The sequence below is a fragment of the Cyanistes caeruleus genome, chromosome 3, assembly GCF_971803275.1.
Source record: "Cyanistes caeruleus chromosome 3, bCyaCae1.hap1.1, whole genome shotgun sequence".
NCBI lineage: Eukaryota > Metazoa > Chordata > Aves > Passeriformes > Paridae > Cyanistes > Cyanistes caeruleus.
In genome coordinates this window covers 20,164,968-20,189,676 of record NC_141703.1, presented here as the reverse complement: position 1 = coordinate 20,189,676, position 24,709 = coordinate 20,164,968, and the positions used below count along the sequence as shown (strand labels likewise).

The window sequence follows — 24,709 nt, the reverse complement described above, 5'->3', positions numbered from 1 at the left end:
ACATTGCAGGACAAGTATGTCACAGGCACTGAAGGACTTTCCAAGATATTACTAGAGCTATGTAAAATTTATGTAGTTTTCACCCTTTTCCATGTGAGGAAGAAATAGTATGATCTTGTGCAACTGCTTCCATAGAAATCAGTGGAAAAATTACTTTGGCAAACATTTCATGCATGTGTTAACAAGCTCCACAGAGCTTTCTCTTCTCCAGGTTGAACAATTCCAACTCTCTCATCTTGTCTTCACAGGAGAGGTGTTCCATCCTTCTGATCATCTCCCTGGCATTCCTCTGGACTTGATCCAGCAGGTCTATGTCCTTAGCATTTCTTTATCATGAGATACAGATTATTAAGGCATTTCTCAGACCAGTTTTTTTGCCAGTGATGTCATCAATGTGTATCATATAGCAATGATACAGTACAGTCTGGGCTGTTATAAAGTTTGCATTTTGTCTGAAATGGGAAAAACCTACTGTAGCTCTTCCTGTGCGTACAGAGGAGAGTGAGTCTAACAGCATCTAGTCATATATGAGAAATCTCCTGTAACCTTTCAGCTTCCTGAGGTTTCTGTGAATGCTTGTACAAGTGTCATTGCCATGAACCATTATGTCCTTTCAGTGTACTAGTGTATGTGGCTGACTAATAATAGATATATGAATACCATACTCTGAGACAGTGGAGCTTTGAATCACTGGTACATGATGGCAGCTGATGGATGTTGATTCTTAAAAGCAGACCACAGGTCTACCTAGGCAGGTTTTTTTCTCTGTGTGAGCCAGTAGCAGGTGCTTGGGGAAGAAACAGAAAACCAGGGCAAACCAGGAGTGTAGTGGGTATCATGCAGCTGGGTATCTTGCCAAGCCTCTGCTGGTCTATCTTTGAGCTTTGCTTTATTTTGGGGGTTTTGTTTAGTTTTTTTACTGCTGTGAAGTATGAAGATTGTATGTTCATAGAACAGTCTGTGAAATTCAGCTTTTCCTTCTTGTAGTTTTCCTTCGTAATTTCTGTTGTACATCATTGTATATGTACAAGAAGTCTCTCCTGTGGGTTACTTTGTATTTATTAAATCTGAATAATTTCCTCATAGCAGCAACTGCTGCCACCTAGTTTTTCACCCCTTTTGTGAATCACCTATATCTAATGAATTCTGATGTGAATGGTGTGATGACATGAGTGAGGACTGTCTCATGGGAGTCACATTTTTAAGAGCCTCAGGTGAGATAAAATTTAATTTTCTAACTTATCTAAAAAGCCCAAGTCTCTGTCATCCAGATCACTCTTGTCCCTATGCGCAGTGACTCTTTCTAAGATTAGTAGCGCATCCAAGGCACATCTTTTCTACAAATGCCCAAATTACTCCTTGTCATTTTTAGTCATTAGTGCAGCTCCTGAATCTCTTAATAAAATTTCTGCTTTTTTTGCTTATTTCAGATGTTGAGTTTCTGATTCTGAAGTTCTCCAGTTCATTTTATCAATGAGCTTTTTTTTTTTTTTTTTTTTGGCTTTCTTTCTCTTATTTTTTTTCTCTTCAGCACCCTCACACCCTCCCTCCCCAAGCACTGGGTGTGTCACTGTTCTCAAACAGCTGACCAAGAGGAACGGGTAGCTGTGCATCGCAGATCCCAGTTCAGCAATTTCCTGTGGAAGTTTCAGGTGACTGTCATATGGCCCAGGTAGCTTATGGCTACCCGCTTCTAATGGTGTGCAGCATCTGCAAATAGTTTCTGCAAAGGCTATTCTTTGCTGGTGCAGTTGTGGAGACCATGTCAATTTTTTGCTGCAGCCTTATTTTCTTTCATCCATATAATCTGTTTGGCAGATATCTGTGTTTGAATAAGTGCCTTTTTCTCTCTTTTTTCTGTTGTTGTTGTTTCTTGGTTTTTTGGGGGTTTTTTTGTCCTAACACATCCTTAAGGATTTGTACCTCAGCTTTTCTTTTAAAATTTCTGTATTTACCATATTTTCCTTATACATCTGCTTTGCTAGATGAGTTCTGGATTTTCCTTATTTGAGTAGGACTTAAGTTCTCTGGTGGATGTTCCTTTTAGTTGCTATTTAATTCAACCTTTGGAGGGGACAGAGAGAGGGAAGGAAGAATGGTGGTTGGGTGTTTTGGTAGGCATTACACATTTCCTCTGAGTTTCATATATTGTATCTTCAGTTGCATGTTATCTCTTAGCATTATACCATCTGGCTTGTTCTTTTAAAAAATATTCATCTCATGTATGTAAATGCCCTTTTAAAAATTAAATACCAATCTGTGGATTCTTAATCTTTAAAAAAAAATATCTAAATGCATATGGCCACTGGCACAGGGTAGCTCTTCAAATAGCAAAATGTTGAACCAGATTCTTCTCATACTTCAGAATCAAGGCAGAAGTTACATGATAAATTGCCCCACTTGTACTCTTTTTCTTCCTCTTGTCCATTTTAAAACTTTAAGGCTGGTTGAGCCAAGAGATGTGTGGGCATCTTCATAAGCAACACAAATGCATTATTTTGGGATTTGGGGGTTGGTTGTGGCTAAATGAGATTGTTAAAACTTGCAGGCTCCTGCCACTGCCTCCCCACTCCTCACTCTCCTGGCAGCACTCGGCCGGCAGCTGTCAGGTGTTCATCCTGCAGATCGGTGAGATGCTCCACTCAGGCTCACCAGCAACTGCTGGATCTCATTAAATGGGTGCTGGACTGCCTCCAAAACCTGTGCTTGGTTTACAGTACACTACAGTAATACAACCCTGTTGCTTCCCCCATCCAATTTGTGCATTCTTCACACCCTTGAAATTGTGGACTCTCCCTCTGCCTTTATTAGGTGAACTTTGAAGCCCTGTTTCTAAACTTGAGGGTGGCTATCCCATCTCATATATCCCTTTTTTTCTACTTGCAGCTTCTTGCTACCAAGTAAAATTATTTTTGCTTTAATTGCTCCTGGCACATCTGTTCTCACTGTGCATGCAGTGACAGCTTTAGGGGTATGCGAGGCCATCAGGGGCTGATGAAATGTTGGAGTGTAGTTTCTTCCTAAGTTTCCTCCTCTGCCCCTGAATGTGTTACTAAGCATGAGTAGCTGGAAGAAGTCCTAATGATTCTGAAATTGGGAGTGAGTGAAAGAAAAACACACTAAAGTGTTTGTGGAGAGAGAAACAGAGATAAATTTGTATGCATTAGTTCATTTTTGTATTCTGGTTTGATTTTACTGCTTTCCCTGCAAAGAGGATTAGAATGAAAGATGTGCATTTTAGTGTCATTGCTTGAAATCCAGCTATCTTCATGTAGCCCTGTTGATGATAAGAGCAGTTGAGTATGGAGGTTGAGAGCTAATATAAGATACAGTTTCCAGTGATTATAGTCATAAAAGCATCGTGTGCTGATGCACTGTAGATATTATTTTCCCTTAAGTTACTTGATGAAAAGCATAATTGGAAATAGGTGACTGATTTGTCTCTTCATTGCAGCAATTCATACATTTCTGACATATGGAATGGCTTTATGGTGTTCTGGTACTAAAAGCTAGCCTGTGAAATGCTCACTTTCTGCTATAAGCCTTTAGGCAACATGGTTATGGTTTGCTGTCATGCAGGAGACTGTTTATGTCAGTAAATGTGAGTGAAGTTTTGTGCTAAAAAGTAGTGTGGCAGCTATAGCTTCCATTTCTCTGCATGGGCCAGCCAGACTTGCTGCAGTCTGTTAACAGTTGTATTGTATTATGTAAACTGGCGTTTTTTCTTTCAAGCATTCTCACTCTCTATTGAAATCATACAGGCAGCTTTGGGAGGCAGAAGAATTTCAGGGGAGGTTATTAACTGGATATCTAACTGCTCTGTATGATTTTGTGTGCAGTTTAAATAACATTTTCCTCTTAAAGCAGTCATCTTTAAAATTATCTTTTCATACATGTTAAAGCCTTATCCACAACTTCTCGATTAAGTCTTTAACGTGTTATTGTAGAAAAATTGAAAGGAGCTGGAGCTTTGCTCTGATGAAAGCCACTATACCTTTTAAAGATGGAGCGTGGGGGTGGCAATGTGCTCATGCAGCATGAAAGCATTCAGTTCTTTCCCTGCAGAATCTCCTGCAAGAGAGGGCGCCTGTGCACACAACACATGCAAAATAATTCAGGCTGGAGGGCTGTTGATGAAGACTCTCCTCAAAAATTAAAGACTTGGTTATTTGAATGCTGTTCAGAAAGGAACCTAGTAACACACTGATCTTTTAAATCATTGTAAATAGTTGTAACTTGCAGAGCTGTAGTCGTGGAAATGCAGATCATGATTTTCACAAATGAAAACTCATAAAAAATTAAAGGACTTTTAAGTTTTGTTTTATTTTTTTTCTTTAATAAGAAAATCCAGGGGTGGGGGTGGGGGAAAGGAAAAGCTTTGAAGTCTCTGAGATCTTTTCCCTGAGGTCAGAAGTTTCTGGTGATGTAACGTACAATACAGACTAAGCCTTCACTTATCAAGGTTAAAGTTGACAGAGCTTGTATGAACTTGTCAATCATAGGAAGCAGGCAAAAACAAGCCAGCTGTTGTGAGGCATGGCTTTGAAAATCCTCTGTGTTACAGTAAATGAGACGCAGAGGTTGAGACAGATTCAGTTCTGCAAGGCTTTCAAACTGGCTGGCACATTTGCAAGGATGCAAAGCTCACAAATCCAGTGAATATGGATAAAAAGCTGTAAATCCTGGTAAGATTGTCTTGTCCTTAGTGTTAAAGCATGATAGAAATGGTTAGAGGTGTGTGCCTTATGTACCATTTTTTGTCAGTTTTGAACAGAAATTTGCAGTGTTAATTCATACAGTATTTCTTTTGTTCTTCAGGTCTTTGAGCACAGGCTGCATCTTCTGCCTCTATCAGCAGAAGCTACAGTAGCAAATTAGCAGTGATGCTTGGTACAGAATTTTATAGAATTTTATTTTGCTTAGTGCAATTGACTGCTCTGTTCACTGATGGGTTGGGAGAATAGGGGGAAAACGTGAGTTAATTCCAGCTAAGATGCTCTGTGTGCGTATGCTCACACACACGTGCTGTTTTTAGCAGCTTTTGTTTTCACAGTTGGCGTCGTGTACACTGGAATTAGAAGGCAGTGCCTTTCAAAAATACTTGTTTTCTGCTCTGAGGGCTGCAGTGCCGTTGTTGTGGCTCAGGGTGCCAGGCTCAGGGTTCCTCTCGGCTAGGGGTGGTGCGAGAGCTTTTCATCTTGTTATTTGCCTGGCAAGCCTGTTACTGTGAGTACAGGCTTGCACGAAGACCCTTTCCACAGCAGCAGGAGCTATTAGCTGGGAGTGTAAGAGAATTGGATGTGACTATTAGAAGCAAGCGGTGAGTGTGGCTCAGAGTGAAAAGATGGCTGTTGAAATGTGTGCATGTGCATGCTAATTAATTTAAATAACTGGTTTAGGAATTTTTTTTCTTTAGAGATGAGCTAGCTATGTGTTCTTTTTGGTGAGAGAATGCCTGAGAATCCCAGGTGACCTAGTTGTTATTCACCAAGTGTTTCATTTTATAGCTTGTCTTCTGTTACCTAATTCTTGTTCAGCTGCAAGCAGCTGTTTTCAGTAGTAATAGCAACAAGAAAATAGCAACAGCATAATCAGGAGAAAAAGTCTAAATGAAAAAAAAAAAATCAAAAGGAGTGGCAATTGGAATGTAGGGGTTTTTTTAGTAAATTGACAAAACAATCATTCTTCTTTGAGCTTTTATTTTTAATGTGACTGTGATTTCCTTGTTAGCGGTGTTGGAAAATACTGTCTTTTGTCTCTGCAATGGTTGCCATTTGTGTAGTATGATGGTTCTCGTTATACTGTTGGGATATTCTGATTATTGAATTCAGTGTGTAAGTACTGAACACATTAACTGGTTGACTTGAGAAGAAGTAATTTTAATTCCATGCAGGTAATCCCTGTGTGCTAGGAGAGGCATGCAATAGATAAAGCAGTAAGAATACAGCCATAAAAATTATCTTTTATCGTTTATTTTTGATGTGCTGCAGAATGGAGGAGGGGCTTTTGTTTTCTGAACTAAGGAAAGGAAAGCATCCCTCCCTCTGCCCTTTTCTACTAGATTCTTCCCTTCTGCATAAAGGCCCTTGTGCTGCTCTAAGAAACATAAATTTAATCAGATTTTTATTTTTGTTATGGGCCTGTGTCTTTTGCTGTTACTCATGACTGGCCTATATTCATCCATCAACATAACTTTGTTTATTTACTGCAGAATTAGAGTGGATATGTTCTTTGTTATTTATTTATTTCTTGTTTTCATGGGGAAAGAGGTAACATTTTTAGAGACAGAATGAGAGATGAAAACACATTGCAGTGTGTATGTTGCCACGCAGGCAGGACAGGAGAGAAATTCTGGTGGGATCAATGGACTGGCAAGCAGTGTCTGTTATTGTATTTCATTCTGTGATAAAGCCAGGTGATAATACAAGGGTTGTTAAGGTAGAGTGACATTTTGCTTTATCACATTGGATGCAACAACTAAGCTGTATTTAGTGTGACTAACTAAACAGATAGCTGCCATTGAGGTGCAGATAATGTTAACAGGCTTTCAGAGACAGGACTGAAAAACCAAGACTCGCACCATGATAAACAGGTTGTAGTGTACCAGTGATGTGCTCTGGGATATACTTTGTGAAATATCTTCATAGGTTTGTACCTTCAGTTGTCTTCTGACAGGCCTTTTTTTTTTTTTCCCTTTGAGAGGGAAAGAGTTCCCTCATCATTCAGTATTCATTATTCTTTTCACTGTAACACATGCTTTGGTTTTAGAACTGTTTGCTTCAGTAGTGCTTCTTGGATGCTAGTTGCCATCATCTGTCTCAGACCAAGGCAGTGGACAGCTCTACTTCTTTGTAGTAGCTTATGTGCCTCTTCATGGCATGACTGCTACGGTACAGCCATCATGGTTCTTTAGAAGGTGATTTATTCTGTACATTTATCTTTAAAGATTTCTAAGTAGTTTCATAAAGCTCTCATTTAGCATATTTGGAATATGAATAGTGTGTACTGTACTGACTCAGTAGTGATAGCAGATAGAGAGCTCATCAGAAAAATGAACTACTAATACTTGGCCTGGTATTGCATGTCCAAATTGTGTTGTTCTTGTGTTGTGTTGTCAATGTCTCCTGACTATTGCAATAGTAAAATGAATTTAAGGGCTTAAGAGGTCCTGGAGCCTCTGGAAGGAAAAAAAAGAAAAAAAGGATATAGACTCAGATGAGGATTCAGATAATTAATAGAAGGGAGACATCTACATGGAAGTGAAGTGCTGAGTCAAGTTGTAGTCCACAGAGAACTCAGATTTAATTCTAAGTTAATTCTTTAGTTCTAAGGCTGAACAGTTGGCTAAACACAGGTATCTAGTGAGACCTGAGAAAGCCCAGCATATCCCACTTGGCTTCCAGCTGCCACCTCTTAGGGGAACTGATGCCTCTGAACCTTTAAAGTTTCTGAAATCATGGAAGACACCCATCATGCATTAGTTAATGCTTATCAATATGGATTAAAATGTGGCATTAGACCTCAATTTTTTTCCTGAATTTCCAACAGTCTTGCCGTATGCATCACATTCTAACTTCATAGCATTGTGTTGTCTCGAGCAGAACTATACTGGATAAAAAGAAAGCTACCCTTTATTTGTGGATTATTGCAGAAGTGCTTTTGGATGCCAGTGTGCTATGCGCCAGACAAAGACACAATGAAAACATAGTTTCAGCACATAAAGTTCATAGCTTAAAAAGTATTGGTAGGAGCTGTGCATATACACAGGATTTTGTCATATGCAAAGACAGTATTTTCCAATTGCTTTAAGCCACGTAATTACCTGTTTCAAGCTGGATAAAGTCTTTGATCCAGTTTTCTGTGGGGCTGTACAATTCCTACTACTCGAATGCTGAAAAAAGCAGGAAGACAAAGCACAAAGTGTCTAAGAAGTAGTCTGCCTCTTCTGGTAGAGTATCTGCATAAGGTCACTTTAAAGGGACTGCAAAACTGTGGCCTTGATTTTGAAGTGTTTGTTTTTGTAGGGTGAGGACTTCCATGGAGGAGTCATTCTCAGGTATGAAGGGTTTTTTCCAGTGTAGCTTGTAGTTCTTGAGAAGGAATTTAAATTAGAAACAGCCACTCCATTTGCTCTCCTTTGCCAGTGAGTTAGTGCAGGACATATCATTGGTTACATAACCATGCTTATGTTTTATGGTGAAACTTTTGTACAGAGGTCAGGTCTTTAACGAGTGATACATTTTTTAAATGTTGGCTAATGCATTTTTGCAAAGCTTATCTACTCTGGGATTTTGAAGTTGGAGCGTCTCGTGGCACTGTTTGGGTTGGCCTGAAGTGTTCTCAAGAAACTGTAAATCAGACAGATAAAAATCAAATGCATAGCATTTATTGAAATCACTTTCATTTATTGAGGTACAACATTCAATCAGATCATTCTATCTCTCTATTCAGATTTAGGTAAGTCTTGAGTATGGGGAAAACGAAGAAAGTGATTTGGAGTTATTTTTTATGGCAACCAGAAATGTTATTCTTCTGATAGGCATCTATACATGATTCATTTTTGTAAATGCTCACTAACTCCACTCCAGGCTCTTGTCAGTGTATGTCTATATGGTTTAACTTTCTTGTAAGAATTCACATTACTGTTACCTCTCTCTGGTTTGTTAGAATAGCCTGTTGTAATACTACTGCTCAGGGGACTAGAGGCTTCCAGACTGGGGATGAGACTTGGGAGTTTTTTGTCCAGCTTAGTCTTTACATGGCCTTTACATTTCAGTCTTAAGTGTGTATGCCCCAAACTAATGGAGCCAGAAGAAAACTGAGAGATGTAGTTGTCCATTTAGGTAGAAAATACTTCATGCCAGAATGGCGATCCACATTCCCACCCCCACTGCAGCAAGTGATGCTGGTGTGGCTGTGGCCACTGGGAAAGTACAAGACAGAGCAGAGCTCCTCCTGCATGTGCTGCTGAGTGCTCAGCCTCTTGTATCTCCACAGAGACCCCCTCTGGGAATGCTGAGCCCTCTGCTTAATGAGAGCTTCTCAAAAACGTGGAGGGCTGGTTTGTGTAATGAAGCAATTCCTTCTTTTCAGTTAGAAGCATACTTTGGTTTTCTGCCTCCTGCCATTTAGCTATGAAAACTCCTACAGCAAAATACTAAACACAAGTGCAGTAGAAAAGGCTCATGTTAGACTGCTGGACTAGACTCACCCTTACTGAATACCACTTTGTAGCAATAGCATAAGACTCTTAATTACACTTCCTTTGCAGCTCAGGTTAAGTGGCTGGTGTAAGTTGTCTGACAGTGCAAGCTGTAATGTGCCGTGCTGGGATGGGGAATGTGGTGTGAGCCTTCCCTGTTGTCTCAGAAAGGCTCTTGCAACTTAGGTAATTGTGGCATTGTATTATGGGGGTGGGGGAGCTTTGGTTTTGAAGATAGCTAAGAGTTTAATGTTTTTGATGTTGGCTGGTTTGTTATCTAGAATGAAAATAGTAATTAAGTCAATTGTCATGTTTTCAGATGGTTTAAAACTGTTCTCTGTCTCTCGCTTTGTGATGTTTGGTTATAAATGATGAGTTCCTTTCAGTGGTATGTTATCTTTGTATAATCTTACAGCCTCATTTCCAAACCAGCTGTATTGTTGGGCATATTATTACATGATGCACTGACAAATAGCAAGCAGCTTACTGGACTTATCAGTATTGATAATAATGTAACACCTTTGCAGGTTCTTGCCACTGTGTTCTCCTGGGGCTTGAAGCTTGTTTTCTTTCCCTCCTTTCTGACAGTAAGCTTACATCTCTCCAAAATAATGTGATGAGCATGTTTTGCATGAGGACGCACTCACACTGAATGCAATTTAGCTTCAGTGTTGAATGTAGCCACCACCTCGCCTCAGACCCATTTTGTGTGACACTGCAAAATTTTTTGATTAATTTTGTGGAAGCTGTATGAAGTCATGTGTGTGATCTCTGAATTTTATCTCCATGTTTGCAAATATGGCATCTCCAAATTTCTCTCTGTTGTAATTCTTTGTCCTTTTGCTCAGTTTTGGAAAGTGACAGGACTGCTAGAGCATTCATTGCTTCTGAGCCAGAATACACCAATATATTGGTTACTTGTTTTGGATATGCACATGTGTCAGATTGGTGGTGTTCTCCATCCCGTTTGCTTCCACCAGCACTCCCAGTCCTGATGTGCATGCAAAGTTCATGGTATACTCTGCAAAGTGGCTGAGATAATGCATGTAATTGATGTCTTTGCAACATTTTGTATCATACCCTTGATTTTTCTGTGCACCTGAGAGCGTCTGTTGCACTGGTTTTTGTTATGGCTTATGGATGTGAAGGTGAATTGGGAGGCCTGAAGAACTTTTGCATGAGTTAACAAGGAGAAAATTGTGCTGTTCATGGGTTATCTAGACAATGAAAAATGCTGGTTTAAACATAGTATTTCATATGTAAGAAGGTCTGCAGTCTTCATTTAGTAAATATTTCCATTAAAGTTACTGGATCTATTTACTGGCCTGGCTCTGCTTACATTGAACTCACTAGGGAAAATGAGCTGACTCTTGAGATGCCGAGATGGCATGTAACCAAATCAGAATAGTGGTGGTCTTTCTGGCCATTTGTCTAATTTTTTACTTCACAAAACTGTCCTTCATCTACTGCTAAAAGAGGGGTCAATAAATACTGTTTTGTAAATCAGGCTTGACTCTGAATTTGTCAGACAACTTCAAGTTGTCTGAACCAACTGCTTTTAGGTGAGCATATGAAGAGACTTGAATGTCAGCGATACTAATCTCATTCATGTTAAGTTTAAAATTTACCAGTTAAAGCTGAATTTTAAAGTATAACACTTCACATGAGAGAGAGAAAGTGTATGTGACTTCTCAGGAATCCACATCTAATCAGTTGTCTTTCCAAGAATACTTCCTTTTAAATATTTGTTTTAATTTAATTAAAATAGTAATTCAGTGTGCAACTACTCAGTTTTATTTTCTTCTTGAATTTATAATAGACTTTAAGCTAATAGTTCTTTTATATGCTTTTTATCTCAAATTTTGTTTTCCTACACTCTGGTGTTAACTGCCTCTAGACATTCTCAAAACTAGTACAGTGATATTAATAATGTGTTTACATTGAAAAATTCAACTAAACCTTATTTTACAAATAGGCTAGGAAATACGCCTTTTTCACGGTCACCTCAAAAGAAGGCTTGGGCAGTGCATGACTACAGGATTACTATTTAAAAATACAAAGACCAGCACTGTCAGCATAACTGAGATTAGTTGCTCTCTGAAGCCTTGACTTGTTTGTTGCAGCTTGTTTTCTAAGCTCATAGTTTTCTCTTCTGCCTCCTTTAAAGCAGAGGGCAAACCTGTCTCCTCTTGGAGCTCCAGAAGTACTTTTCTCCTGCCTTCTGCTCCTTCCCCAATTTGTCTTTATCTGGTGAGCACAAATGTACTATGTGTCTCGTGGCAAAGGACAAGCATGGAGCTGTGAAAGGCTGTTTCCTGACTAGAGAGACAGAGAGTGGGAAACTGGAATAAACCCAAAAACATTTAGGATAAGATAAGGCCTTTTTGGCCATTTTTTTGTCATTTATGCTGACAGGACAAAAGAAGTTCGGCCTTAAAATAAGTCTGACTGGAAAAATGCTATCCTTTCTAAATTTCCTTTTCTGCCTTAATTCGGGAGATACTCATTTTCCCTTCCTCAGTTTTTTAGCTTCAGCAAACATTTTGCTTGCACTCATTTAATTTTTCAGCAGATACACAAAATTCAACCTCCAGATTCATAAAGTTCCTGGTATTCAGTTCACATTCAAAAAAGTTACTGGATTATTGTACCTAGATAAGAAACGTGTTTCAAATGCTTTGTTACTGACTTTGTAGAAAGATAACTAAATTTTAGTATTGGACTTCCTTTTCTGGAGTCAGTTTTGTTTTCTACCAACATTTGGCCATTTGGCTGTGTGTTTAACTAGGCTGTGCACACTGCAGTGCCTCGGGTCACCCAGAGGTTGTCGCATCCTGTGGTGCTCCACACCCTAATTTAGCCTGACATTGTTTTGTCTCGTCACGTTAGATTAGGTGCACCATGTGTGCCCATACATGAGAGGATGTTTTTTTGCCATACAGTTACCAGAGATTGGAGGAGTTGGTGTTCAGTGTTGGATATGATCTCGGTGTTCAAGCTGCCTGGGTTGGTGTGTTGGCCTTGCACCGAAGGAAATAAATCAGCAGCATACTAAAAGCGTGTTCTTTTCTCTAGGCAAGCCGATACAGGGGCCCTGAGGGAAAACGCACGAGAGAAGAGCAATCAGCTGGACCAGAATTTAGGCCACAAGTGGAAGTCTTCTGTCAGACCTTTGCACGGGCAAGAACCTACAGTTCTGCCTCACGAGAGTCGGGGCAGGTCTGGGACATTGCCTAGTGACTACCGATACTCTCAGGAAAATGTGAATGAGAGGAGCAAGGATTGTAGCTTGCCTCACCTGCCCTACTCTGAGACACAGACCTTGAACGAGAACCACTCCTGTCAGTCCTGGGGCAAAGGAGAGGAAAACCATAGAATAGAGCCAGTGCTGTTGAACAAGAAGCGTGGGCCTGCTCCTCAGAGGCCACCACCACCTAAAAGGGATAAATACAAGCGACCAGATATTTCTGCACCATCGCTCGGCACCTCTTCTGAATCTCTGCTGGTAGCAGCCAGCCAGCCCTTCCTGTCCTCATCCCCCAGCTCCACTGAAGTCTTTTCCAGTCAATCCTCTCTCTGTCAGAGTCCTGCATCTTTCAATGGAAAACTGAAGAGTGTTAATCCACAGCAGCCCCAGCACGTGTCATCCACAGAGAATGTTTGTCAGCACTTAGAAGGAAAAATACACCTTAAGTCTGAGTCTTCCAAGTATCGGTATCTTCAAAAACCTGGCATGGAGTCATCAAGGTCCCCTTCTCCACAGTTTGCACCACAGAAGCTCACTGATAAACCTCCTGTGTCCCTACAGGATGACAACCCAGCCAGGTACTAGATGTTAACTCTTTTACTATTTTATTAACACTTTTTTCCCAGTTAGACCTTATTATTGGTTGTCTGTTAATTTTTTTTATCCATCCTTCAAGTTCATTAAGCATTGAGCCATTGCAGCATATTTTAGAGACCACAGACTTGTGTAAAATTCCTTTTGGTACCATTGATGTCCTTCAGCTGGTCTGTGGTTTCTTTTAGTTGACTTGTGCTTCCCAGGTGCTACACCTGGTAGTTAGCAGAAAATTAAAGAGAAGGGTTCTAAGGGATTTTCCTCTGAAAGTACAGGCAAAGTCAGAAAAATCCCTGTCATCATTTCCTCTACCTGAGTCTGTATATAAATATGAATCAGAGTAGGGAGGGACAAAGCAGATGTGGGAAGGGAAGCTGGATCCTTTGTGAAAACATGTTTTGAAAACACACAGAGTAATATACACTCACCAAATCGTGACTGATATTATGTTGTTTTTACAGCGAAATATTGCACTTCATATTGTCGATTGTCCGTGGAGAGGTTCTGAACACTTTATGTTGACAATGACTGAACACTCATTAGGAGATTCAGTCCTTTCCCAGGGTAGATAAACTCTGAATTAGACAACTGACTGAAATTAATCGCTTGCTGCATCTTATGATGCTGCTAGCATTGTAAAAGGTTATTCTCCCACAAGATATGAGCTCTTCCAGGAAGCTCAGGAATCTTGGTTTTCATAAATCTTTCAGCACTATAATTCATGGTTAAAGAAGGAAAACAAAACCTCTAAGCTGAATTCATGCAGAGGTTGCTTCTCTGAGCAAAACCAGTTGGCATGGCTTTACTCTACTCTAATGTAAATAGTTGAACAGACTCAGGCTGTTTTCCATTTTGCCTTATGACATGAAAATATGAATCACTTTTTTTCCTAAATAGGCCTTGATGTTTTTCCTCTTACAACTGGAGGAAAAAGTGAGGTTTCGTTCTGCAGTGGTTTTAACATGAGCTAATGATATAATTTACAATGAAAAGTGAGATATGTCATGTGAACCCTAGAATCCATGTGCTAAAGTAGATGACAGTAATGACTTCCTTTATATTTTGCTTTAACTTCCTTAATGTATTTTATGAACAGATATGAAGGATGTCTAGAAAGCCAATTGTATTTGTCCTTCCAATTTGCTAAGCTTTAATGCTGAAATGTGCACTGAGGTGTGCCTGATATATGCCCATATTTGAATGTTAAAATACTTACCCTGCGAATCTTCTGTTAACATTTAAAAATCTTAGGCCCAGACAGCTCTTGTTTGAACACAATGTATTGTCCCCGGTTAATAATGAAATTACTCACTAAAACAGGTTTGGCCAAAAAGGGCAAGCATGGCAGCTGTACCTCAGAACTTTCTATATGGTATTTATTTCATATGAATAAAATATGTTAGGTAGATTTATCTTAATACATAGTTAATCAGATTTGCCTTATTATTTGTATTGGCTCCTTGCATATGGGCTTTTGGACATGCCACTTTGCATGCTAGGGGCAGCTAATGTTTGATGATGGTAGCTTATAGCTTTTGTACTGTTAAGAAAAGTGTCTTGTTCATCAGCAGGTATGTATAAAGGTGAATGTGTGTGCCCACAGTGATTTAGGTTAGAATAATGTGTTTGGGGCAAATACTGATGGTGTACACAACACAGCTATTGCCACAGACAGCTGTTTAGCAACAGCAAAGCTGAGAAGAGTGCATCAATAGATTTGCACTAAACCTAAACCCAAGTCAAGGAGGGACTGGGTTTGTGGTTGGGTTGAAGCTTTGGAATATCCACAAGTACAGTTGCTTCAAGTCAAAATTTCATGCTGCCTTTCCACAAATGGGAAACCTTCAGAAATCAGGAGGGTAGTGATTGCAGAAAAAGAATTTTTGAAGTACCTGGTGTTGAACTGACTTTGCTTTTCCTGAAAGCAATCCATTTAATGATGCCTTAAGTTTCTGAAAAAATCTTTGACTAGGCTGAGAGGAATGTACTCAAAGTCTCAAAACAGATGCTGAGCATTTTAGGTGAAGAATGGCACTCAGCTCACTTCTTTTGCAGTTGCCCCCCCATACATTTATGCATTCATCTTATATTTCCCCCAAATTCCAAAATACGTTCCTCTTAACATTCTAGTGGAGTTTCTATTAAAGCCCAGCATGTGGGCTTTAATTAAAATAAGCAAAATAAAGGGTTGGGAGGTGGTGGCTTAGCACTGCCCAGCTCTTCTGCAGTCAGGAGAGTCCCGGTCTGCAGGTGGGGAGCTGGGTCTAAGCAATGAGCACAGAAGTGAGTCTTGAAAATGATAGTCCCCTTGAATGAAAACAGCCTGATGAAATGGGAGCGGGGAGGTTCAGCATGGGCTGGAAAACCTGCCCCAAGTTGGATCACTATGTCCACAAAGCACTTGTGGAAAGTAAATATCTACTGGGGGGCTGCACATGTATTCAGAGGCAAATATACCTTTAAAATATCAGATACAACTTCTGAAAAATGTCAAGTCAAACAGATACTGCTGTTACCAACAGCAGAAAAGTAAAAGTTTATTTTAGGGAAAGTGGCACACCCACACTTAGAGAAAAAGAGATGTAGTATGTCTTGGTCACTTATCTGAAAGGCGGCATGCCTACCCAGCCAGATGAAAGCAGATATTTTAGCTAGTAGGCAATGTTCCTTTCCTTGCTGTAGAGGTTCCAAACCCACATTATGACAATAATTTTAAACTTTTTGCAAACTCAGAACCGCTAAAGTAGACTTTGGTTTCTTATATGGTTTACATACAGTACAGATGTTTCTGAAATGTTATTTAACATGTTATTGTCCAGTTTAAAATCTAAGTTAGCCTCTGCTTTAAGTAGCTTGTTGAATGGCTAAGGAGGCCTTTTGTGCTATGCAGTACAGAACATTTGCTACAAGCTTCTCTTAAAAAGAATACCCAGAATTGTATGTTATCCTCTTCAATGACTAGTTTCTCCTCTTTAAGTGGAATACTAGGACACTATGGTGGAATCTATTTATTGAGCTTCTGTGTCATGTGAAATTTTATAAATTAAATTTTCTTTTTTTTCTAACCATGTAATTAAGTTTTGAATTATTTCCAGATTTCCCATGTGTGATTCTTTGTTATTCTTGTAGCTCAGGAAAAACCTAGCCTGTGGGATGCTCCCATCTGGTCTGTCGTCTCTTCCCTTGGAAGGGCTGAGAATTGATGTGAGGGCATCACAGACTCCCCAGGCAGCTCAGCTGCCTGTTAGGCCAAGAGGCAAGGCCACTGTTAGATCTGTGTGAGGCAGTGAGGGTGGGCTGTGGGTATGTTTTCCCCTACTCCCGTGGCAACAAAGGGGTAAAAGGCAGTTCAGCAGTGCTGTTTGAAATCTGGCGTCTGGCTGCTGAGATTGGAGCCTTGCGTTCATGGAAACTAACAGAAGTCCTGCATCATGAGTATTGCACAAGGCTGATGTTAGGACACCTTGCAAATGAACTAATAATATCATTTCAGATTCGTGGGCAGAAAAGAACATGTAGATTTAGGGTCTGAGATACAGTGCTAGCAATAGTCCATTACCTCACTCTCTTACCTGTCTTTTTGGACTTCCCCTCTGATTTGCATATATGAATTAGATTCAAGGTTATTCCATTTCTAAGGATGAATTTTGTTTCTTTTCCAGAATTGAAAGGGTTATAGACAACAATACTACAGTGAAAATGGTTCCCATCAAGATAGTTCATTCTGAGAGCAGCGCAGAGAAGGAGAGTCGGCAGAGCCTTGTCAGTACCATGGAGCCTCCTGCTTTACCCAGTGGTTTGGAAAAGGACCAGATTAAAACACTCAGCACTTCTGAGCAATCCTACTCACGATTCTGTGCTTACACCAGGCAAGGTGTAGAGCCAGAGCCAGAAGCCAGAACCAAACCAGTTGACCCTCAACCAGCTGAAGAACCTGGGAGCAACTTGAAGGACAGCAGTGCTGCCACGCAAGCATCCAGCTATATAAAGGCCAAAGAAAAGACTTTTGAAGACTGGAAGTCAGAAGAACTTGCCAGAGAGATTGTGGGAAGAGATAAATCCCTAGCAGACATACTAGATCCTAATGTGAAAATAAAAACAACAATGGATCTGATGGTTGGTATATTCCCTAAAGATGAACATCTCCTAGAAGAAGCTCAGCAGCGCAGGAAGCTTCTGCCAAAAGTTCCCTCTCCAAAAATTTCAGAAGAGAAGTGAGTATTACTTTCTGTAAGCTGGTATATCCTTATAAGCTTCTATCTAGAGTGTGTCAGTATCCCATGGGGACTGGAGGCGAGTCTTCTTTCTGCGGAGGGTGTTTACTGAGACTTCTGTGATAGTAGTCAAGTCAATATACTACTAATGATACCATTAATGACAGAAACAACAGTGTTGTACAGTATGAAAGATTTCTAAGACCTGGTTGAAAGCCAGTTTTTGGCAACTTAAGAAATAATTAACTTTCACCATTTCATTGTGATTGCGTGTTTTACCAACGTCATCCAGTCTAGTAACTGGAGAGAGAAGGAACAATATTCTTGCCTTTTTTATGTGATAAAAATTTACAAAGACTACTTGAAGCAGGCATGAGGCATATCCTACAAGTGAATGAGATCAAAGAAAGAAAATAATTGAATTCCGTCCACGTTGATGTTCTGTGTTGTTTTGTTTTCTTGATACAAATTATTTGATAAGTTGTATCCTCGAGAAGTTTATGATTCCCAAATAAAAAAGTTACATACTTACATTGTACTATCGCAATCCAAAAGGATACTGTCTATGATGATGAGGTTTTTTTGCACTATGTTGTAAAATGTAACTTTCCATTTTGTTTCCAGATGCAGTATCTTTGATGCATTTCAATTCTTGTAATCATGTATGTTCTGCATGATTTCTGTTTTAAGTTTTGCTGAGCATGTACTGAATTCATACAGATTTTATTCACAGTGTTTATTTATCTTATTTACATAGGTAATGGTTTTCTCTTGAACCCCCTGCTTGCTGATGAAATGATGGCTCTGAAATATTGTCCTTTCTTTTCATTGATTAGTGTGTCAAGGCAGTTAATGAAAGTTTTGACTTTTTCCCAGGAAAGAGGAGCAGAGTGCACCATCTGCCATCTCCCTGACAACCAATTCTACTTACTACAGCACATCTGCACCAAAGGCAGAGCTGCTGATTAAAATGAAGGACATGCAGGAGCAGCAGCAACAGCAGCAGAGTGAGGATGATTCTGAAGATGAACTGGATCATGACTTGTCAGAGAAGAAGGTAAAAAACATTTCTGAAAGTGTAATGGGTGGCTCTGAGTTCTGTTCATTACATTAAGTGTGAATTTGTTTTACTAAACACCCCTCGATAAAATGCCTTCTAGAAAGTCTCAAGGAGAGAAGTCTTGAGGAGGTTATTTTAAAATACCATTTTCCATTTGAAGTCCTTCTCTATTTCTCTCTATGTAAAAAGAAACAGCAGGGCTTATGTATCCCACTGGAGCTGGTGGTGGTTTTAGTTGTTCCAAATTTTTGAAATATAGGTCCAGAATTTTGGTTTGTCTTGAGAGAAGGAACATATACGCACACCTTCTTCTTTCTTATTTTCCTCCCACATTATTTTCATGAACAGAAAACTCTTTCTCCTGCCTCCCAAATTAATAATGATTGTGGGAGATTACTAATTAGCCTGGTGGATTCAGTGGAAGTTGCTTGTCATACGGGAGAGAGGCAGTCTTCTTCTTTATTCCCATCCTTTGGTGTTTTATTTCTGATCAAAGGTCATCATAATTCCCTAGATACTAAAGTGATGATCTGACTTTTGTGTGGTTGGAGAAAGTGTTGTCCTACAGTAAAATCATTGCATTGATCTCATTAGTAACTGGGCACAAAATATTCTAATTATTGTTCCCCGTATGGATAAGCTGGAGGAAATGTTCTGTTTGATCAAGTAAAGTGATGTAGTTCAACTCTGTTTACCTAAGCCAGTAATGCAGTGGTGTGCAAACCTTTTCTGTCGCAGTCGACTCTCTGCTTAAAAATCAGCTGCCAGGGTGCACTTGATAATCCAGTCCCAAAGAAATGATTTTAATTATTAGGGCTATATTTAGTCACTAAGAATGAGAAATTTCCACCTGTGGTTCAGAGCAGGTGTTCAGTACAAGGCACTGCATTTGAGTGGGCTTTCTGTTGTGTTTTCTGTTAGCTCTGTGTTGTTTCAGCCTCCCTCTGCTGCCTCTGCATCGCACGGTTCAGTGTGCTGTGCACTGCCCGGGCATGCTGTGGCTGCAGCAGGCGCCCTTCCCTCACCCTCATGCTAGACAGCAGATGAATCCAACAACTGTACTACTTAGACAATTGAAGGATTTCACTTCATTTTAAATGATTTGGTTTTATCTGGTGCCACACGTGATTGTCACTTTCATGATTTTGCTAGAATTAGTTTCATTCTCATTAATTACAGAGTAGGAGTGAGATAAAATTAAACCTTTCTTGTTTGCCCAACAAACCAAATACTGCAACTTTTAAGAACAAGAGGGCCATTTACTTTTGTTGATTTCTTAACAGGAAAATCATGTTTACCCTTTTCATACTTCTCTATCCATCCCCCAGCTTCAGTATATACCACTAATCATATGAGATAGGAAGGTTTTCACAAAGGGCTTTTAGCAGAACCTGCCCATCTTCTCCTCTAAGTGCACTTGTTGTAGCACACACACCCTGCTGCTTGCTTTTCTCCCTGTTCTTCCACATGGAGATGGAGCACTCAGTTCAATGGGCTTTCATCATGGATTGTGTCAGAAAACATAGAAAACTCCTTGTAAGTGGGTTGAGGAATCTTTATTAAATGGATGGAAGATACAGCTTGGCCCAGCTTCTCATATTTGGTAACAGTTTAACAAGGAATTGTTAGGGACCCGAACATTTTAATGGCACACTTTATGACTTCAGTAGTTTTAGATGGACCATATGCCCAGAACCTGTTTCTTGATTCCTGGAAACTGGTAGTTCTGTTATGAGATATCTTAATTGCAGACCACTGTGGAATGATTCCTGTATTAGTCATTCTCTGCTCTGCAAGCCAGAAACACGTGGTGATTATTTTCTTATTTTGAAATAAGTATAGGAATTTCATATAGGGTTGTTAATACTTTTATTTATTATTTTGATTTTTTGAGCCAATCCCTGTATTCCCAGCTAGCACAAATGGGATGTCTGTGTCTTATGTACTGAGTTTAATGTAGATGTACCACAATTATAAAATACTGATCAGATTTTGAAGATGCTGTAAGAATGTTTTTTGTAATAAGGAAAACCCATGTGTGTCTGTCAAGGAAGTTTCCCTTTGCCCTTAGGAAAATTTCAGCAACTGCTGAAGAGTGTAAAAATAATAAATGTATACCAATTTTTATCTGGTTTGAGGCTTGAGTTCCTTAGGAATGGGTTGTTGAGCTGAAAGCAGAGTATAATTTATGTAAAAGCAAGCCAAACAGTGAGCCACCCGAGCAGTACTCTGCTGAGCCACCTTCCGTGTTGCTAGTCAGATCAGTAAGAATGACTTTATTGTTTTCTTGTGTACTGGTACAGAATTCACAGCTATAAATTATTCATCTGCCAGTCTCAAGATGTAGATTGCAGCTCTTCTGGCTCAGTAGATACTGAGCATAATACAGGTTTTCTGCTGTGGATATAGTGAGTTCACAGATGCTGCATGCAGAGGGTGCTTCATCTGGGTATGAAGCAATCAATAATCATAATCCAATTCTTAATAGATATGACAGTCTTAGTATTTATGGTCTTCTGACCTGAAAAATGGTTGCTTTAGAGGTTAGCTTCAGCTGCTTGGTATGTTACTAAATAGGATGTTACTGGGAAATACTGGAAATGGAACTGAGGTAGCTGATATGAACTGGCAGACAGATCAGTAAATGCTGAGCAGCCATGTGGCTTTCTTTTATAATTGAAGAAAGTTGCAGCACAGCTACAGAAGTGAAAAAGCTTGAGATAACACAGAGCACCACAGTATCCTGCTGTGTTTCGACTGGTGAAGCAGCAGCATAGTGCATGTCATCTGAGGGAAATGAAGGCGTAGCACCGTGACCTACATAATCCAAATCAAACTGCATTTGCATTGAGAGAAGGGGGAAAAAATCAAATCCTGCAGATTAATCAGTCAGTAAAGCAGGCATCTGTAGAACTGCTTACTACCTTAATCTTTTGGGCACCAAGGCTAACAGATAACCCAGATCCAGATTAACCTGGACTGAGTACATTAAATCAAAAAGGAAAAAAACAGTATGGATAATCCATGGGTTGAATTTCTACTTTAAAAAAAGCTTCTACATTTTCAGTATAGTTGCTTTCTGTTAAGATGGCAGACTTTGTTTTGTGTTGGTTTTTGTTCCTAAAATAAATTGGCAATGACTGTTCAGTGGCCTCTGTGAGCAGCAGCTGTTATCAGTATGTTTCTCAGTAATCATGAAGGCTTGTAATCAGATTTGCATTTAGAAAGCAGACTTCCTAAAGAATGTCATGACTAATTAAACAAAAAGCTAGGGGTAGTGTGAAATAATGACTATTTTAAAGGATGTAATTTTCATTCTGAATTTGCACTGAGGTGTATGTTTAAAGAATGCTTTGGAAATTTTTTTTTTACCTGAAATGAGCTGAATACCAAATAAGCACCTACATTTAACTGAATGAGGCATTTTTAGGGTGTGAATTAGCTCAGAGTTGGTAGCTGGCTGAACTAACTTACACCACTTGTGCACCAGTGAAAGGTAAGAGGCACATAAGAAACAAGACCTCTTGCCCAAATGCAGGAAACTAGCACAGGGGGACCAGAGGTGTGATCAAAGGAGATCTGGATTCTTGGTCTGGTTTCTGGTGGTTCTGCCCCTGACATGCTTTTCTAAGGCAGTGCAAGTGCACCTCAGGCAGTGGGGACTATAGTTCAGAAGCCCCCCAAAACTTGAAGTAAGGGTGTGTATTTGCTTGGCCTGGGATAGTGATGCTTCTTTGGTCCTTTGGCAGAGCTGCTTTGCACAGAGCTGCTTTGTACAATACAGTAGATTTTGTTCCCTGTGCCACAGGGATTATGACTACCCTGCAGAAATGTTGAAAGGCACTGTTAATGCTAAGATTTTCTGAGCATGGAAGAACTGCTATTGGAGGAATGCTAGTATTATGCAGGAAGGAAAAGAAAGCTTGACAGTGCCCTAGTTTTAACTGCATCATGTGGAAAATACAGGATTGTTTTTCTAGTACTGTGTATCTTCTTAAGTGTAGCTCTTCAGCAAGGTGTTATGGACCTGATATTTAGAGACACAGGCATGTGCTTGCTGTACTTTCTGCTGTTCATAACAGGCTTTGAAGCTGCTCAAAGCAGCAGCAGGAAGGCTTGATGGGAGGGTGAAAAACCTTTATATTTTTCCACAAAGGTAATTTGCTTTAACACAGGTCTCAAGCTGAGCATCATGCAGCTACATCCTGAACCTTTAAATGCAGAGGTATGGACCTTTGACACAGGCATGTATTTATTTGTCATGCACTCATTGTCGAAGTCTCATGGAAGTTTGAAATGTATTAAAGTGCTAGCTGACATGACTTGCAGAAGTAGGGAAGAATGTAGTAGTGCTAACAAATTCTTACGTCCTTTATTTTCCACAGCAAGAGCTTATTGACAGCATTAGTAGGAAGCTGCAGGTGCTGAGAGAAGCACGGGAGACACTTCTGGAAGACATCCAAGCAAACAATATCCTGGGGGAGGAGGTAGAGGCCATTGTGAAAGAAGTCTGCAAACCAAATGAGTTTGACAAATTCAAGATGTTTATTGGTGACCTTGACAAAGTGGTCAACCTCCTGCTGTCCCTGTCTGGTCGTCTGGCCCGGGTGGAAAATGCCCTCAATAACCTGGATGACAGTACCTCTCCAGAAGAACGGGTGAGAAGGACCAACAGTAATATTCCTGCATTTAGGGAAGCTCGTGGGAGGGGAGGTTTGCTTGGTTTTGTTTATCTAAATTGCAGTGCTCAATATGAGGGATAATATGTGGATAAATCTCGTAACACCTTTTTTTTTATTTCTTGAAACTTTTCTCTTTGCCTTCTTTTCTTGGAATGTGGCTTGCTGAGAAAAAATAGGTTTGGGGTGCAGCATACTAGAAAACAGACTTCTTGGCAAAAGTTTAAAGAAAGAGGGAATCTATTGATAAGAGCATAAAAAGAAGGCAAACAAAAATATTGTAACAATTCAAGATGTGAAAAGGAGTGTTTGCTGTAATACAGAAAGATTGCAGACTTCTCTATACACAATGAGAATCTTAATACAAATCTATAAGGTTGTTACAAAGACAATGCTTCTCATCTACTGCAGCTTCCTTCCACAATGACTAGTGAGGAGCAAGAGCAAGAAACAACAGAAGGACAAACCTTTAAAAAAAGGGGGGATGGGGAGGGGAAACAGGGGGAGGCATAGCAAAAATAATTTTTCAGTAGAAAACATGTTTTATCCAAGCAGAATAGTAGTGATGTGGAGGACTCCCAGCAGAAGTGAAAATTTGAGGAGCAGGAGCAATTAAGGATGCTCTTAACCTGTTGGATCTAACTTCCGCTTGCAGCAATTTAACTTGTTTAACTTAACAAATTCCATCAGGCCTTACCTAGGAAGGAGATACATAGCAATACAGATATGCACCAATGGAAAGATGTAGATATGTGTGAAACTTAGGCTATAATAAATAGAAAGTGGGGAGGGGGGGTGCATGTTTCAAGTGAGTTTGGCTTCTCGGTTAAATGAATGTGAAGGAGGATTTTTGACTTGTAGCTGTGGATTGTGGATTGAAATGCCAACAGTCCACCTAAGTGTTGTAACTGAATTTTTTCCATGGGCTGTGGTTTCATGTTGTTTCTTCAGCCTCTTACATTATTTCACACTTAAGATCCAGTAAGTGCTGGGACTGATCTGAAGCTGTGCTTTTGCTGTTTGGACCTAACATACTTGATTAATGGCTGTTCAGCTCTCTCTGAGTGAGGTGGAAGGGAAAGTATTTGACAGTTTAATAAATGGCAGATCAAAGCTTCTGACACTTGGAGAAATTTAATCCTTCATTAGACATTTTTCTAAGTGTGGTTGCAGTTGCCTAATGGGGAAGGAGCTACCAAATGATGTGTGCACATAGGAAACACAGTTTGAGAGCTGTGATAAAAATAGATTACTGGCTGGGTGTGGAAAAGGAAGATAGTGAAGAGGTGTTATAGTAAGGACAGTCAGAAATTGTCTGTGTATTTTGATATCAAATTTATACTGACAGAACTCCAAATCCCTAACATATTTTAATCCCCATTTATCTTCACCTGCACTGACACCAGTCTTGCCATAGTTAACATCAGGAGAGATCCATCAGGACTGAGGTGAGCCCAGTCAGAGGAAGTGACCTTCCTCTTCCAGGAGAGGAAGACTTGGGGGTGTTGGTGGATGAAAAGCTCAACATGACCCAGCAATGTACGTTTGCAGCCCAGAGAGTCAAACATGTCCTGGGCTGCATCAAAAGCAGCGTGGCCAGCAGGCGAAGGGAGGGAATTCTTCCCCTCTGCTCCTGTGAGACCCCACCTGCAGTGCTGCATCCAGCTCTGGGGAACAAAACACTAGAAAGATATGGACCTGTTGGAACACTTC

General features: G+C 39.9%; 1 protein-coding gene across 18 annotated transcripts in view; it reads left to right on the top strand.

The window, feature by feature from the left end:
* Positions 1 to 24,709, top strand: part of SHROOM2 (shroom family member 2) — a 118,248-nt gene that overhangs the window by 88,279 nt on the left and 5,260 nt on the right. For 17 of the 18 annotated variants that reach the window (XM_086880122.1, XM_086880126.1, XM_086880119.1 and 14 more), the window contains 4 exons: positions 12,278 to 13,027; positions 16,706 to 17,257; positions 18,134 to 18,314; positions 22,703 to 22,975. In XM_086880122.1, coding sequence (XP_086736248.1) covers positions 12,278 to 13,027; positions 16,706 to 17,257; positions 18,134 to 18,314; positions 22,703 to 22,975 — 1,756 coding nt within the window. Of the gene's footprint in view, positions 1 to 5,099; positions 5,321 to 12,277; positions 13,028 to 16,705; positions 17,258 to 18,133; positions 18,315 to 22,702; positions 22,976 to 24,709 lie in introns of those variants that run through there. The other variant, XM_086880132.1, reaches the window with a different exon arrangement.